This window comes from Danio aesculapii, chromosome 11 (assembly GCF_903798145.1).
Source record: "Danio aesculapii chromosome 11, fDanAes4.1, whole genome shotgun sequence".
Lineage (NCBI taxonomy): Eukaryota > Metazoa > Chordata > Actinopteri > Cypriniformes > Danionidae > Danio > Danio aesculapii.
The window spans coordinates 39,040,826-39,060,001 of NC_079445.1; the positions used below are offsets into that span (position 1 = coordinate 39,040,826).

At 34.3% G+C, this 19,176-nt stretch overlaps 1 protein-coding gene across 1 annotated transcript in view; it reads left to right on the plus strand.

Annotated features, from left to right (window-relative positions):
• cdk18 (cyclin dependent kinase 18) overlaps window positions 1–19,176 on the plus strand; it is a 171,197-nt gene that overhangs the window by 120,766 nt on the left and 31,255 nt on the right. Inside the window, exons 7-13 of the mRNA XM_056468214.1 lie at window positions 1,563–1,657; window positions 4,161–4,223; window positions 6,704–6,827; window positions 7,040–7,160; window positions 11,140–11,237; window positions 14,676–14,781; window positions 18,454–18,496. Coding sequence (XP_056324189.1) covers window positions 1,563–1,657; window positions 4,161–4,223; window positions 6,704–6,827; window positions 7,040–7,160; window positions 11,140–11,237; window positions 14,676–14,781; window positions 18,454–18,496 — 650 coding nt within the window. The remainder of the gene's footprint in view (window positions 1–1,562; window positions 1,658–4,160; window positions 4,224–6,703; window positions 6,828–7,039; window positions 7,161–11,139; window positions 11,238–14,675; window positions 14,782–18,453; window positions 18,497–19,176) is intronic.

The following is a 19,176-nucleotide window of genomic DNA, read 5'->3' on the forward strand; positions in this document are numbered from 1 at the left end:
AGGTATATGAAGTGAAATATTCCATTCTGTTTCCCTTTTGTGAGATGGAAGATTGTGATCCACGTGTCTCTCTGTGCCCCGTTTACACTAATGCGTTTTAGTTTAAAAACGCACAAGTTTTGCTACAGTCACACTATCCATCCACACTACGCCGGTGTTTGAGCATCAAAAATGGAGCTTTTTGAAAATGCTGGAGAGGCCATTTTCAATTGAAAATGCTGCTGCTCCGTTGTCATTGTATATGGGGGGGAAACAGAGACATCTGAAAACGGAGGCATCTGAAAACATCTGATTGGGGCTTTTCCCTCAATATTAAATAGCCTACACACAGTTCAGTCTTGCATCCTCTACTTGTAAGTTCAGACTTCGCACATTTGATATGGAAAACAAACTCCTGAGGACACGTCGGGTAAATCTTCAGAGAACGGGGTACATTATTACATCATTCACATCACCCTGGTTGTGTTGTTTCACTTTCTTAACAATAAAATGAAAACATGATATAAGGAACTGCCTATTTTCATCTTGATATTAGCAACTTAGCAGACACCAAAAATGTTGAGGCATCATGTACCTGTATATTTATACGAGCGTGCTTCACCGTATGCATATTTATAACAAAATGGAGCCTATAACAGAACTGCCTCCTTTCATTTTCATTGAAAATACGAAACATACCCTCTCGTTTGCTGAAGATCAGTTTTTAATAATCAATCATAGCCGTTATAAAAGTATAACGTACAACAAGTTTATACAATATAGGAAATAAAGTCAAGCAATCAGTTAATATGCAGAATCAGTGTACGCGGTTACATTAATTAATATATTAACTTATCTTTGCACTCAGCTACAACACGTGACCTGAGAACAAGTAATAGATTAAAAAGATCAAACTCAGGGAATATGTCGTTAGATATAGAAAACAAGATGAATTAAATACGTGTGTGGTCACGTGATGTGTTTTCAGTGGTATAGTATGGACGAAGAGAGAAACGCTGGGTGGACGCGGATCGTTTTCATCCTACAACTCCATTTTAAATCTAAAAACAGTGTAAACGGGGCCTAAAACATAGTGTGAATGGGGCCTGAGATGATGTAGAATGTTGATTAGATCCAGAAGCCTTTTTGCAAGTTCTGGGCTCTTAACACCTTTGTCCTTCAGAAGAACAAAGAACAGATGGTTCTGCATCGTCTCCGTTGGCAATGATAAGCTTAACAAAAGAGCCAGTTAACTCAGTTAAGTGTTAACTCTGCAGCATTTGTTTATATTGAAAATAAATTTCCACAAGTTAATTTCCAAAAGTTCCTTACTTTACCGCTGATCATACATAATAAAATTAGAAAATCCAAAATTCATGTTTAATAAATGCATGTTTAACTATGAATTATATCAAATAAAATAAAAAAACAATCATCTTTTCTCATCTGAATGACAACTCTGCAACCGCATATAAATGCAGGAACAGAATTACCAATCTCAAATCAATTCTGAATGTTGCACAACCCTGCCGGAGGCTATTGTTATAGTGGCTCATTGTTGTATTCTTGTTTTGTTATGACAGTGTCACTCCTGAAGAACCTGAAACATGCCAACATCGTAACGCTGCATGACATCATCCACACGGACCGATGCCTCACTCTTGTATTTGAGTATCTGGTAAGCCACGCTTTTCTTCTCAATGCTATGAAAACAGTAGCAGGCTTTAGCTGAGCTCTTATGCCAACCTGTCAATCCCAAGATGCTTTGTAAGACTGGGTGGAGTGGAATTTGAAGTATTTTCCACTTTATTAATTATGTAAGCAACCATACAACTAGTGCTGGGCGATATGGCAAAAAAATACTATAAAATCTGAAGATATAAGTCATCTGTTATCCAGATAACCATTCATATATCACATTATAGTATCTTCTATGTAAATACATTCAATTACTAGTTTAAATATATTGACCACAAGTAAAATACTGGTTTTACATTTTAAAATACTGCATATACTCAAATTAACTTATTTATATTTACTATTTCTTTATATACTATTTATTTATTATATTTCTCACTTTATTTAGAACTTCAGGGCAAATGTTTGATGAAAATGTAGAAATATAAAATGAATATTAATAAAATATAAAACACTTTTCAAAAACGAATGATAAAACTCCAAAAAATTGCTAAATAAAATGCAAAGTGTAAACATTGTACTTTTTCACGATGCTGTTATTCATGTTTCTGTCTGCATCCCTGTAATGCTGTGTAATATTGAAAATATAATTATGAAAAAGTGCTATCATAAACATTGCATTTTGAAGCAAATTGGAGGTTTGAAATAAGAAAATAAGACAAAAACCTCAAAGTAAAAAAAGCATTTTTGCAGAGTAAACATATGGAACCACTTGAGGGCTCGAAAATAGTGATTACCTTATCATTTTTGGGTGAACTATCCCTTTAAGGTGGGTTTAGAAGCCTCGGCAAGTAATGAATTACAGTAATCAATTCTAGGGGAAACGCAAAGGTGTTTATCAGTTTTTCAACAGACTAGAAAGATAACGGGGGGGGGGGGGGGGGGGGGGGTTGCAATTTTACTTAAATGATTTTTTTTATAAACCTGAACACTAACATGAGGTCTGAATTGTCATATTGCACAGCCCTACATACAAACGTGATATGTCTAATTTATTTTAAATACTGTTTTAACAAAACAAGCATTTCAAAATATATTTTGTGTGCAGAAAAAGGAAACTGCAAAAAAATGTTTTCTGTATTGTCTTGTTTCTAGTCCAAACATCTAAAAAAAATCTCAAATCAAGAAGCATTTTATATAGACAAGCAAAAAAATGAAGCTTTGAAATAAGAAAACAAGTCAAAAACTCAAAGAAAGAAAAGCATTTTTTTGCAGTGTAAAGATATGGAACCACTTAAGGGTTCGAAAATAGTGATTACCTTATCATTTTTGAGTGAACTATCCCTTTAAGGTGGCTTGAGAAGCCTCGGCAAGTAATGAATTACAGTAATCAAGTCTAGATAAAACAAAGTTGTTTATCACTTTTTCAGCAGATAAGAAAGATAACAGGGTGGAGTCTAGCGATGTTTCCTAAATTTATATTTTTTTAATTAATAATAATTTTTAAAAGAAAAATGTTTTAGTCATGTTTCCATGACTTTTCAGGTAAAAATGCATGACCTGATGATTCAAATGTGGTAAATATGAAAAAAAACATATTCAGTATATATCAAAAAATGTGACTATCCATATTGTTTATTCATTCATTAATTTTCTTTTCTGCTTAGTCTCTTTATTAATCTGGGGTCGCCACAGCGGAATGAACCGCCAACTTATCCAGCATATGTTTTACACAGCGGATGCTGCATCAACCCTTCACTGGGAAACATCCATACACACTCATTCACACAAATACACTACAGACAATTTTAGCTTATCGAATTAACACAGGGAGAACATGCAAACTCCTCACAGAAATGCCAACTGACTCAGCTGGGACTCGAACCAGCGACCTTCTTGCTATGAGGCGATTGTGCTCCACACTGCGCCACCGTGCAGCCTCCGTGTTGTTTATATTAATTTTTATATCTGTAAACTAGTTTTTAGATAGTATCGTGTCTGTGTGAACATTTTTGAAATGTTGGATTGTGTTTTTACAAGACTTTAGCACCCACAGGATCTTACCTCTGTAGTTAGAGATTGTTTCTGGCCACGAAACTCATAACGTTTCTTAAATTACTGTAAAAGCGAGTGAAAGTGAGGCCAAGCTGAAACTGCGAGTTGCTTTTACCCCACGCAGAGAACCTCACAGGATGGGGTAAGATTTATTGGACAAGATTGGGCAAATTTGAAATACAATTGCTCTGTCCAATTGTATTTAAAATGGATCCAATATTATGCAATAAATTATTATATACCGATAAATAATTATTTCTTAGACAAATTTCCATGACTTTTCTAAAACATTTTGGGTTTATTTGTTTTTCCAAAGCTTTTCCAGGCCTGGAAAATGTCTTGTCAAAATTCCATGACTTTTCCAGGACCGTATGAACCCTAATGTGAGGTCCGAATATCGTCATATTGCACAGGCCTAAATACAAAAATGACATGACCAGTCTTTTTTAAAACTGGTGTTAACGTAAAACATGGTGTTTTTTTTGCAGGACAGTGACTTAAAGCAGTACCTCGACAACTGTGGAAACCTAATGAGCATGCACAATGTTAAGGTAACAAATACTGTGCTGTTTTTCCAATCCCTATCTACACAGTCAGCTACCTTCTAAGACAGCATCCTAATGTAGGATAGCACAAGAGAGACACGACTCCCAATTGATTCTGATGGAGTGTGACATGTTGACATGATGCTAAAATAACGACACGTTTTCAGTGACAAGCAATTTGCTAATCGATTATGAACACAACGCTACTCGACAACAAGAAACTAAGCACAGCCAATCATGAGAGTGTGTTTAAATTAACAATTATGGTGAGCAGGATTTTGCACCTATGAGATTCCAGTGGGCGGGGATTTCCAGAGAAGCAACTGAGATACTAATGAGATCTCATTTGCAGACACGGGGAAAGAAATTAGAGTATTGGGGACTTATAATTGACTAATTAGTTTGTTTAAATGACTAATAAGTCAATTTATTAAAGAAAATGACATATAAATTAGGTATAGATCTCTGGATGACATTTTAAACACTGATTAAAAGCATCTAATGACTTGGAAATAGCCCATATGTTTTATGATAATTGGGAATTTAAACTGGGGGAAAAAAGCTAATTGCTTTTTGCTTGTCACTTTATCAAATGGCACAGAATTTAAACGCTGAGCTAGGTGCAAAAACATACATAGTTGAAGTCAGAGTTATTAGCCCCCCTGTTTATTTTATTTTTAAAATCAATCTTTTACCACACTGTAAAAAAAATAAATAAATAAGTTGGCGTCCACACAATTCCTTCACAACACAAATCTGAAAAGGTTAACTTCAACACAGGCTCACAGGTTCAAAACAGCCCTATTTCCATTTCTGGAGATCACAAATGATGTACCCAGAGGTACATATGGCTGTATTTCATCTTTAAAACATACGCTGCGCGGCGTTTTGACACAGTTCCTTTTCGCGCTTACCAGCTGACCGCTTACCTCCGTATGGACGGCTTTCCTGCTGTTACCAGTTTGTCCAGTGGCTCGCAGCATATGTCAGTGGACTTGAGACACGGAGCAAAGTTGACTGCGTTGACAGGGTTTGAGTCTGGTGAAGAACTATTTGAGAAACCAGGTAAAACAAATACAAAAGCTAAATAAAATTTTTTTTAAAAATCAAGTAAATAATAGGGGTAGAATGTGGTAAAAACTGAAAACATGGTTAAAAAAAACAATGAAATAAAACAAAACAAAAATATTTATATATATATATATAAATATATATATATATATATATATATATATATATATATATATATATATATATATATTTTTTTTTTTTTTTTTTTTTTTTTTTTTAATCAGACGAGGGCTTTTTTTCTGTATTGCCTTTAAAAAACACTGTCGGTTGGGTTTAGGAAAGGCGGTGGGCGCTGGCCAGTCTGTGCTTTTGAAAACACAATCGGTTGGGTTTTGGGAAGGAGAAGGGTGGGTCAGTCGATCAGTCAGTCAGTCAGTCATTTAGTCAGTCAGTCAACAGCCGCCTCTGGTGGATTTACGTGAGAACACCAGGTACAAATGGCCCTTGTGAGAGAAATTTGAGATCTCAAAAAGCGTACACAGTGGCTTCAGGTGGATTTGCGAAAACAAAAACTGCAAAAAAATGAACTTCCTGGGGCGTATTTGGTACTTTCCAGAAATGTATATAGGGCTACGTTTTCAGAAACAGCCTGGGTTAAAAACATACAACAGTAAGCAACATAAATTAAGTTAGCCTAATTATTTTTACAAATGTAAGTGGATTGAACATAAGTTGTCTCAAGAAATACCTCAATAATTGTGTTATTTCAGTTCTTTTCACGCAAGTAGTTTAAACAAGCAACAAAAATGATTTTGAGTAAAAAAAAAAATCCAATAAAATTTAAATGATTTAAATGACCCAATGGTTTGGTTAGTCCATTTTTGACCCACTGTTGGGTTACAACAACCTAGCATTTTTATAGTGTAATAAACTCAAATCCATTGAAACCACAAATTTATTAAGTGATCTACAATAAAAAAAATTACTATTCCTGCTTTTTAACTAATTTAAAATGAGTTGAAACAACAGAATTCTTGAACATTTTTGGGACAACTTTTAGACATAAATTGTTTTACGTTCAATCCACTTAAATTTGTAAAAACTATTAAGGTAACTTAATAGATTAGTGTTAGGACTGAAGGAATGTTGAGGAACCCAGCATTTTTTACAGTGTATAACGGCCAGTACTTGTTTATATACATAAAACAACAGTGATTTTAGCTTTACGCTTTTAGTTTATCCAACAAGAACTCTGCTGAGTTAAAAATACAGCTGAATCTATTTTAAATCATCAAAACATTTTTTGCATGCATTCAGGGATCTGCAATGGATACATACGATGCTGCCTTTAAAAAAAAAAAAAAAAACAGACATCACACATAGCAGCTGCCTACATTTTGGATGCAATAAAATGCCGTCTTTGTTGCTAGTTCAAGTTTTAGAAAGCGCTAACATCCGCCTCTCGGTCCTTGTAGATATTTATGTTCCAGCTCCTTCGCGGTTTATCATATTGTCATAAGAGGAAGATTCTCCACCGGGACCTGAAGCCTCAGAATCTGCTCATTAATGACAAGGGAGAACTCAAGCTGGCAGACTTTGGTGAGGCCTTTTTTTTCTCTTCTGAATATTCACAGATGCGTTTACTTTGGTGTGCCGTACAAAGACTATCTGGCTTGTTTTTTTAGTGCATTACCCAGCAGCACTTTCCCATGTGACTCCCCATTTTAATTCAGCTCTTGGCTCTGATTCTGGGTTACCCAGCAACGTTTGTTCGTCGCTGTAATCTAGCTGTGTTATCTTTGCTTGTTAAGGTTTGGCCAGAGCGAAATCGGTCCCGACAAAAACCTACTCGAACGAGGTGGTGACCTTGTGGTATCGACCCCCTGATGTTCTGCTGGGATCCACCGAATACTCCACACCCATAGACATGTGGTAAGACGGTTCTCCCATAATCCTCGACTGGAAACCACTGAACATAATGGTGCTACAGTATGGCGCTGGTCACAATGTGTATGTTATGTTATGAAAGCATGAAACTCATAACATGTGAATATACAATGCTAAGACTATAAAAGAGGGTCAAATATAAGCGCTTAATATGATATTTTAATATAACTATTCAAAATGAGCATATTTAGGCATTTACATAAGCCAGATTTAACAGTCTGATTTTAATCATGAGGTTTTGAACCTGATTTTGAACCATTAAACAGAAAAAAATTGTTAACTCTTTATTTCAAGTCGCAATTCACAACATTAACGAACCATTCACTTTAAGGACCCTATCAATCATTTCGTTTGGATGAGGAGGGGGATCGGTAAAATGAGGTGCCGGATCAAATTTCAGAGGTACCGGATCCGGCGTGTTCCGGCACAAATTAAGCCCTGTGCATCACCATATGGGGCACAAGAATAGGACGTGTGTTTTGTGTGTATAACTCAGTTTTTTGACCACACTTCATTATTGTTGTTCATTTATCGTTTGATGGAAATTAGAACTGAATTTATGCATAGTTTTGAAACTATATATATATATATATATATATATATATATATATATATATATATATATATATATATGACTTATAAAAATAAAATAAAATAATAATAATAATAATAATAATATTAATAATAAATAGAAAATTAATATAGTATAAAATACAGTTCAGTTGTTTAGCTTTACCACATTTCAATATATTAAAACACATACATTGAGAAATGGACTGTTGTTGTTTGTTAAAAAGGATAAAGCGAAACAATGTCATTGGGATGAGCTCAGATATTTTTAGTTCAGACTGAAGAGTATTCCAGATTCACTTGAACGTAGGGCATACTGGCTTTTAGACTTATGAAGAAGGGAACATAGGTATGAAGGCACCAGTCCCAGAAGAGCCTTGTAGAGTCCTCCAGTGGGTGTCTCTCATTCAGAGAAGGCCACTCAGCTTTGACATACAATTCACAATGGTAAGTCTTTAACAGACTTAACAGACAAAATTTAATATGTAGGCTAATGGATGTCTTCAGTGGAGCGCGTACAACAACGTTTCCTTATCAACGAAAGTAAAGGAGTAAAGTAAAAGTAAATTAAAGAGAAAGTAAAGAGGTAGAATGGAGAAGGCTTGTTCTTTATCCTCATGCTGCAGATGCTCTATTAAACTGTTTTCTCGCTAGTGAAGCATTTAGTTTTTTCACTTACAAACTCCGCCATGTAAATAGCAAATGCGCCATGGTGCGATGCAACTGACTCTTAAAGAGAATAGGAAACGGAATTAATATTTAATCGGGCCCGATTTCCGATCACGTGATCTGATTTGGACATCTCTAATATATATATATATATATATATATATATATATATATATATATATATATATATATATATATATATATATATATATATATATATATATATATATTATTTATTTATTTATTTATTAATTATACATGTTTATTATGAGAAATCTTTATTCGGTTTGTAACTTTTACATTTGTAACTTTTACAGCTGTCACACACATGTCACTCTATTTATTCATCATTTCACGTCAAAAGCTCTAAACGAATGGGTTCACGTAACCTTTTGCTTTTGGGGGGCGTTATGGGAAAGGGAAAAAAAATCCCATTTATGAACTTTATGAAATAATACATCAAACTGCCTTTTGATCATGCCAAAGAGCTCTTGACTGTTGCTCAGTCCTCCAGAAGAAACATTAAGTTAGAAAATTGAATTCTGTCTTTCCTGACACAACCTTTTAACGTCACCCGCGCTCCTCGGGCAACCTTGGATAGCTGACACGGACTCGGACGTAAATGCTTTTTTAAAGCTAAGCCGCCCTGTTCGATAAAAAAAAAACCGTTGTGTTTAATCCTGGGGATTAGTCCAGTGGGCTAATCAATCGGAGCGTGACAGCAGCCACATGTGTCTTTCCCGTATCTCCAGCTCACAGCTTTCCTGAAACTCCCCTCCAGTCGAGCACACGTCAAACTGTGACAGGAGACGCCGTATCTAAAACATCTGTGACAGCCCTGATCTGATATATATTCAAATCAGGTCTGCTGACTTCATTCCAAAGCTCAGACATATAGAAACACAGCACAGAAATTAATATTTAAGATTTACTGTTCATAAATAGGATGTGGCTGGTATCATTTTTTCTTGTTGTGACTAATTGCTATATTTTTTATCACAATATTGACCCAAGCAGCAAAAAGATTACTTTAAAGGTGCTGTAAGTTTTAGACTCTTCGAAAGCATAAAAATACCATAATATATTTGCAGATATTTAAGAAACATGCTAAGTGAATATTCTTGTTTATCTGAAAAAAAAAAAACAATGCTGAAGTCAGATATTCTGCTTTGAAAATGTGCGTTACATGCCGGAACGGCTGTCTTTGTTTTGGTTCTTTTTAACCCGCCCACTGCTAGTTTAGCCAATTATATTTCAGCACCCCAGTTTGTCTTGTTGGAAAACTATGTATTTCATTCATTCAGTCAGAAAGGCTCTCAAAGCAAACCGTGACCTCCGGTGGACAGTAGCAGACTCCAAAATGAGACGCAGATTCAAAGTTGCACATGAGGTGGTTATTATTTAGCAAATAATGTAAATATTATGAACGTAAACATCAGGGGAGCAGGTTACATTGTAACAACACACTACGTGATGAGATTTTCAGTGATAAGCAATATTGTTGTTTGCACCAGACGAAACACAACAGAAATTTAAATACAGCTATTCAGAAGCACAGAATAGTGCACTCATTGCACTCCAACGAAATGGTAAGGTTTATAATCTAATTAATACATATTAAACCTCTTTAAAATAATTAAATGTACATGCAGAATCACTGATATGTGTTGGTTTGCACTAAATCAGAGTTCTAAAGTTACATTTCAAATGGTATATTTTATTTTAAAGAGGTGAACTATCTGCTGCTGCTTTCAGTAGCATGTCAATAAATGTCATGTAAAATGGCATTCAAACTCACATTATTAGCATTTAATAGTGAATAAAACACATGAGGTGTACCTGAGGTGATCATAGTCTGTTTATCCTGTTGTTCAGCAGCAAGAAATAAAAGCCATTTCTAATATATAAATTTGAGGTGTAAGTTAGGACAAAAACTCCTTTTAATATGGAAAATATTCCTTCTATCAGGCGACGTTGCTTTTATTCAGAACACGATTTAAATCAGCCTTTAGGCTTGATCGTCAGACTCGCTCCTGTTGGTCCACAATCTGGCAACCTGCGCTAGCATTTGTTTAGATCCAGGAGTGCAATACCTAGTTCAACCACTTAGTTTTTTCCATTTGAAAAAACCTATTATGACTTAAGCATTATTAGGCTTTAACTAAAAAATTACCTGCTCGTAAAATTAATAAATGCTTTTATAAACAACTTAAGAAATGGGTTGATAAATTATTATTAAAAATATTAAATAGACTAACATTTTAAATAACAAATAATTATTCACTGTATTTTGTGGTATTTTGAAGTGCTCACAATATCAATATTGTGCATGTTCATTATTAGAATATTTTGAATTATTAAATATCAGTATGAATATTATATGTCTATTCATAAATGATAGATGATGGTTGCTTCTTCCTTGTAATGTACAGTTTTTGTCTGTTTCTATGTATATCTTATGCATCTCGTGATTTATTCATTGTAATTTACTTCTCATTGTTAGATTTATGAATATTTCTGTAGTTCTTTTTAACTGCAATGTTTTTTGTATTTTCATTTGTCTACCAATGTGGGTTGTGTGTGTGTGTGTGTGTGGGGGGGGGGGGGGGGGGTGATAAGTGTTCATAATATAATCCTTTTAATTTATGATTTATATTTACTTAACAAAAATGCAATAATAAAAGATAATGGTTCACATTTTACTTTTTTTAATGTGTGTTTATAGGGGTTTGGGGTGTATCCTGTATGAAATGGCGACGGGGCGCCCCATGTTTCCTGGGTCAACTGTCAAAGAGGAACTACACCTGATATTTCGGCTCATGGGTAGGAGAAATGTTCACTTTTATTATAGGATTCGGTTATCACTATTAACAAACCATTAACTACGACTTTGACTCTTAATTTGCGGTTTATTAATAGTAAGGTTGTAGTTAACTTAACACTGGTTTATCACACCTAAGTTCAATTTCTCTAGCCTTACCCAGGTTTGATTACTGCCTTGATCACTTAAACAGGATCTGCCCGTCCAAAGAAATTCATCCAAAGAAACTAAATGAGAATACTTGGTTGCAAAAAAAAACCCAAAAAAAACAATGTATGTATGCATGTATGTATGTATGTATGTATGTATGTATGTATGTATGTATGTATGTATGTATGTATGTATGCATACATACACACACACACATACATGCATATATATACACACACATACATATACATACATTTCTAAAGCATTGGCACTGTAGCAGACCCCAGTAAGAGCCATTATTTACAAATGGCAAAAACATGGAAGAGTGGGGAACCTTGCCAGGAGTGGCCAGCCAACCCAAATTACCCCCATGAGCACAGAGTCAATTCATCCAAGAGGTCCCAAAAGACCCCACAACAACATATAAAGAACTGCAGTCCTCACTTGCTTCAGTTTTTAGTTGTGTTCATGACTACACCATAAGAAACAGACTAGGCAAAAAAATGATTCCAAGACGAAAACCACTGCTGAGCTAAAAGAAAAAAACTAGTCTCAATTTTGCCTGAAAACTTCTTGATGATCCCCAAGACTTGTATAAATACTCTGTAGATTGGCGAGGCAAAAGTTGAACTTTTTGAATGGTGTGTGTCCTATTATGTGTGGTGTAAAAGTCACATCACATTTCAGAAAAACAACATCATACCAACAGAAAAATGTGGTAGTGGTAGTGTGATGGTTTGGAGCTGCTTTGCTCCTTCAGGACCTGGAAGACTTGCTGTGATAAATGAAACCATGAATTCTGCTGTGCAGCAAAATATATTGAAGGAGAATATGCAGCCATCTGTTAGTGACCTCAAGCTGAAGTGAACTTTGGTTCTGTAGCAGGGCAATAATCCAAAGCACACCAGCAAATCCACTTCTGAATGGCTGAAGAAAAGCAAAATGAAGACTTTGGAGTGGCCTAGTCAAAGTCCTGAGCTAAATCCAATTAAGATGCTGAGGCATGAACTTAAAAAGGCAGTCCAGGCTCGAAAACCCACCAATGTGGCTGAATTACAACAATTCCTCAAAGATGAGTGTGCAGCTGCTGGTGCCTCTGAAGCAGTACTGGATCAGGACACCTGACCCTAACCTCATCTTCTTTTGTGACAAATTTTAGCATTGACCTCCATGTACAATACAGATGAAATTAGTCATTTAAAGAAAAACTCATGACACACCATTAAAACAATAGGCTATAGTCAAGCATTCTTCATAATGTGTCTAAACTACAACCAAAATGTGACTTTAACTTGCACTATAATCTATGGTGACAAACACTGATTACTGACTGGCCTGTGACTTACAGTAATTTGACTCATTTTATTTGATTGATCTTTTAGAAATCACAGAATGAGTCAGTTTTGTTAGTTCCTATAGTAATGTACAAAAATGAAAAACCAGCCTATTAAAAACACCAATCTACTGAGGAAAAGACTAAAATAAACTGTTGTCATTGCAGTGATACAAGCAATAACAACAGCGGCAATGAGAAATGTATAGAAATAAACAAAACAAACAATGATAACTGCAAAGGAGTATATAATATATAATTATATAATAAACAATAATCAATAACATATACAGTGAAATTATTTTGTTATGTAGCTGGTGTGCAAACAGAATTGTAAAGTATTGCACAAGTTAATAAAAATAATTGAGTTTGTGTAATTATCAGCAACATGGGGCAAACGCGAAAAGTCATAGAACATGTCCTGTCATAGTTTAAGCACACTTATGCTGTCCGTGTAGTTTGTACACGGAAAAGAATTACGTCACATTTGTTTTTGCGCTCGTCATAAGATGAATTTTTTTATGTATTTAACAACATATTATCAATATATATTTTGTTTACACTTATTTACACAGTTTATGTTAATATTATTAAATAAATATTCATAATTTTTTTTGAGCAACTGAGATGGTGCCCCACTCCAGAGTAGATGCCCTACGCAGCCTGCATACTCTGCGTAAATGGAGGGGTGGACCTGGGTTTAGGGGCAAACACTTTTTCACACACGGTTATGTAGTTTTGTGTTTTGTTTTCCCTTAATAACTACATTCATTCATTTTAAAAAAGCGGCATGATGCGTTTACCTGCGTTATCTTTGACAAATATTTAAATTTGCTTGATGATCTGAAACAAAGTGACAAACGAGAAGAAAAAAATCAAATCAACAAACCCTTTTTACACCACTATATATATATATATATGTGTGTGTGTGTGTGCGTGTTTGTGTGTGTGTGTGTGTGTGTGTGTATAATGCTTTTGAAGCATGCTCAACAATTCTTAAACTATTACATCAATACATCAGCCTATTTTCCATCTACTGACTGAACTTGTAACCAATTATGAGACATGTTGTGAGAAAGCCCACAAAAATAAGTTATTCATGTTTCGCTGTGAACACACAGTTTACGCCTGAAATCATAGTCCAATCATTGTTTAACACACTGAGTGGTCATGCAAAAGATAAAACATGATTAAATCTCAAGTCACATATAAATGCATGCATAGTAATACCCAGGGCCAGATGGAATCTGCGGAAATTTTTTGCTATTTCTGCGGAGAATTTTGGTAAAAATCTGCGGATTTCTGCGGAATGATTTTGGGAGTCTCATAACTAAAACCTTAATATGTGAAATAAAAAATTATATCTTTTTAACTTTTATTTATTGTTTTAAATGCAAATCCAATTAGATCCACTTTATTTGGTAAACAAAGCAAGTCTCTCATATAATATCTCTACTTGACAAACTGTACTGTACATAAATCAGATGAACAATTTTACATTAGTCAATAATATTACTGTAATTAATTTAAAAACTGAATAAATATAAATTTACACACCTTTAGTCAAGTAAATAAACAGAATTAATGATGGGCTGAAAATCTGCCCAATTCTGCGCGTGCAGATTCTGTGTGGGCCTAGTAATACCTAATGTATATGTGCAGATCAGAATGCAAATTAATACCAGGTGTAAATACAGCAAATTAAGTGCTTTCTTGCTCAACAAAGAACTTGCTCCAGCAAACAGCTTGCAAACATGACAACCTGTGCGCAAGCTATGCAAAGCCAGCCAAAAGAGTTTGCCAGATAAACAAAATATCATTTTTATGCAACATGTATTAGGTGGTCAGTGAGCGGACTGTGGGTGGGCCGTGGGTGCACCATCTGAGGCTGGATGGTGGTCTAATTATCTCACTGTAGGACACATAATAAAATACTTTCACTTCTTTCCATAACCAGGCACCCCAACTGAGGAGAGCTGGCCCGGAATCACAGCTAATGAGGAATTCAAATCCTACCTGTTTCCTCAGTACCGAGCTCAAGCGCTCATTAATCATGTGCCCAGGTACCGCAGCAACACCACAGACTCACTGCATGCAACACCATCAGCTTCTGGATCCTTCAATAAAAACGGCAAACAAAATCATGCATGAGTTTATTTAATAACAATAGAGGGCTATGTTTTAGAGCAGTGTTTCCCAACTCTGTTCCTGGAGGCACACCAACAGTACATATTTTGGATGTCTCCTTTTTCTGACCCATTAACTTCAGGTGTTGGAGTCTCTTCTGATGTTATGATAAGTTGATTCACGTGTGTTTGATTAGGGAGAGGTTGAAAATGTGTACTGTTGGTGTGCCTTCATGAACAGGGTTGGGAAACACTGTTTTAGAGACTTGATCCAAGTAAATATAATAAATGTCATCATTTTGATAGGTAAACTATATGACATAATACAAAAGTAAATTACAACAACAATAATAATAATAATAATAATAATAAATATATATATAATATATATATATATATATATATATATATATATATATATATATATATATATATATATATATATATATATATATATATATTATTGCTATTATTATTATTATTATTATTATTATTATTATTATTATATAATTTTGTATATAGCTAACCATTTGGGTATAATAAAATAAGTATACAACAACAGCAACCACGACAACAACAATAATAATAATAATAATAATAATAATAATAATAATAATAATAATGTTTTTGTTTTTAATAATAAAATATATATATATATATATATATATATATATATATATATATATATATATATATATATATATATATATATATATATATATATATATATATATTATTGCTATTATTATTATTATTATATAATTTTGTATATAGCTAACCATTTGGGCATAATAAAATAAGTATACAACAACAGCAACCACGACAACAACAACAATAATAATAATAATAATAATAATAATAATAACAACAATAATAACAACAACAACAATAATATAATAATGATAATAATAGTAATAATAATATGATTATGATGATGGTGATGATGATGAGGAGTGGTTATCTAACTGCTCAAATATCTATCCCAAAAGTAATCCAATTTTGGTTCATGAACAAAACTCGAAATGTATTCACAGCAGCGTTTCCTCTAGATTTTTTTCCAGCTGTGGCGGCAGGCCTTTTTTTTCACAGATCTACCAACTATCTGTGGCGTTATTTCAATGACAAATGTCATGAGCGCAGTATTCCAAGTCGAGATCGCATTTATTTAATAGTCTACGAGCATGCAGATCTCTTTGCTTGCGCACCGATTTCCTCTGCTCGTGCACAAAACTTCTTGCACGCCTCCTCAAATATAAGCCGCTTCAAGAGTGCGCAGATCATCTTGTGCGCTCCCAATTAAACGCTGCTTAAGTGTGATTTAGTTCGTCTATGTAACGAGTATTTCTCCAGCATTTATTAGATTAGCTAGGAATATTTATGAATATCTCCAATACACCAACATATCGGTATTAATGCGTCCTGAAGTAAAGTGAAACGGCTATCCGTCATGTTTGCTGGCCTCATGCACCTGTCAGTCAGCACGTCACCTTAAAGGGTTAAACAAATGACGCACAGCACTACAGCGGTTACAGAAAAGTTTGCACTGTTATAAATCACTTACCCTATAATACGTTTTGGTGTGATTATCACTCTCTATTAAAAAAACTAAAATGTTTTGAATGAGAAGCTGTAATGTAGCCGTGGCAGGATGAATTTTGGCGTGGCGCCCCACCATGGAAGAATGAATGTAGTGGAAACCATGCACAGGATTTGTCTAACCCCAGTTTGCCTCCATAGAATATTTCCTAATTGTTTTCAGCTATGTTTCAAATGTAAGGTAGACACTGGCAGAGTGATGCATGTGTTTTGGGATTGTGACAAAATAAAATGTATTCACAAATTTATTTTAAAAATAACTTGAAAGACTTTTGCCTTGTCCCCAAAGGTATACCCTCTGAATTGTATAGTGGAACTGTGTCTTGATCGTGATAAAGAATGTGTTTTGAATTTTTGTATATACTTAGCCAAAAATTGTGTACTTTTATCATGGTCAACTGCTCAGATAACTTTAGTCAATATGTGGCAATATGTGGTAGCCAGGCAACTAGACTTTTACCACTGGAAAAATTAACCTACGATTTACATCAAAGATCTGAGGTGTTCTGGCGCATTTGGTCCTCCCTCTGGAATTTTCTTGAGATTACTCAGCGACTATAGCCCCTTTCACACAAAATTACCAGAACGACTTTACCGGTAAATTAAAAAAAGCACTGTTCACAAAGGCAAAAACATTCTGCAATTTCTACGGAAAAGGTCATTCACACATACGTTCCAAAATACAGGTAAATTCTGACAGCATTAACCAGAAATGAGCTTTAAACGGCTGTGCTTGTATTTGTAAACACAGAAGGGGTCGGGCTTTTGTTGATAGTACATAATATGTGTGTGTGCTGGCGCTTACCAGCTGCTTCACGTGCACACGCGTCAATCAACTGAAGCAGAGCTTAAAGGTAAACAAACAACGGTTTATCATAAGCATTGTATCAATGATTTTTTTCCACAGTTGGCATTAAAGAGGAACATAAAAAACATTATCTGACTAACATCTAGCAGCTAAATGTGTCTGGAAAAATATTCAAAGGCTTTTATTTTTCATAAACAGTGCAGATGTGAATGTTCTAATGTTCAGATGTAAATGCGTCTGAATGTTCTGATTGGCTGGAGTAGACGTCTCACGTCACTCTTTCCGGCAATCTTCCTTCTGCATTCACACAGCGCAGCATTCTGGCAAATTACCGGTGATGTTACTTCTCTTTCCGGAATATTGCCAGAACGAATTTACCAGTATTTTTAAAAAGGGCCCATTCGCACATGATCCCTTTCTGGAAAATTGCAAGTAACTTTCCGGAAAGGTCTGTATGTGTGAAAGGGGATTATGTCTTTATAAATTTGGTTTACAATTTCCTTTTATTTTTGTCTTTGCTTTAAAGCATTTGACAGCATTTGAATGTCTAACAAAAACTGCTGTACTTGTTGTTACGAGATACCAGTGCCACTGTTGTTCTGTTGAAAAATTTTATAAAATAAAAACAGTAAAAAATAAAAAAATTTAAGTAAATGTTTTTTAAAAATTAAAAAAATTGTTGTGCAATCAGAAAGGTCACACATGAACATCCAAAATTAACAAAACCTGAAGTTTTCTAATAGTCTAATAATAGCTATGAAACATTAATCAAAAATTAATATATTGAAATAATAAATTATAAAAAAAGAATGATTACCTACTAATAAAATTAGTTTCTAATTAAAATACAACAACAGCTACTACTACTACTACTACTACTAATACTATTACTACTACAACTTCTACTACTACTACTACTACTAATAATAATAATAATAATATTAATAATGGTAGTAGTAGTAATAATACACTTTTTATAATAATATTTTATAACAATAATGTTTGTGTTGCCATTAGAATTACAGCAAAACCTCGATTATAAACATAGTGAATGCATTTGCACGCATATAGCTTTTGGCTCCTTTAAAACAACAACACAAGTGCATCTATAAATGACAATAGAGGACTATGTTTTGGAGACTTTGCATGCTATGAATTATAGATGATGAATAATGTGATGCATAAGCATGTTGTTTTGTTTTTAGGCTCGACACGGAGGGGATAGACCTTCTCACAGCACTGTTGCTGGTGAGTAAATGAATCTGAAACTAAGTAGAGGATTATTCCTATCTGACCTGGAAACATTAAAAGCAAGTATGCAAACACAAATGTGAATTATTGACCAATGCACTGTTTGCATACGCCCGAGAGGATAACGTTTGTGGAATTAAATGTTTGTCCGATTAAAACCAGATGGGATATTATTCAAGAAGCAAATCAATAAACATGTCAAAAGCTAGTTTACATATCGCTTCAGTGCTTAAAGGTGAAAGCTTTTGACTTGAATTTGCAAATAATACATGTAAGACTTGTAGAATTCATTTAAAATTTCAAATGTAGCGCCCTCTTACCTCACAGAATTAGTTACTGTGCACTTAGGGCACTCCCAGGTCCTAATTGGGTTGTCTCTCGACAAAATAACTTCTGGAACCCTTTGTTAGAATCCGTAGAATTTCAAATGACATAGAAAGCTTGTGATAGCAACAGACTGTATAACTATGTTTAATAATCAGGAAGAGATTGTTCAAAATTAACTCACTGGTACTATTTATTTAACAAATAAAAATAAATAAGAAAATATAAAATCACATAGGACAGCGTTAGCTATTAAGAGGTTTACAGAGATTTATCAAACAAAAGAAATACAGTAATATAAAATAATGCAGCACTTAAGGGGTTAATCCCTTACAGAAATCCCTCCAATCCAA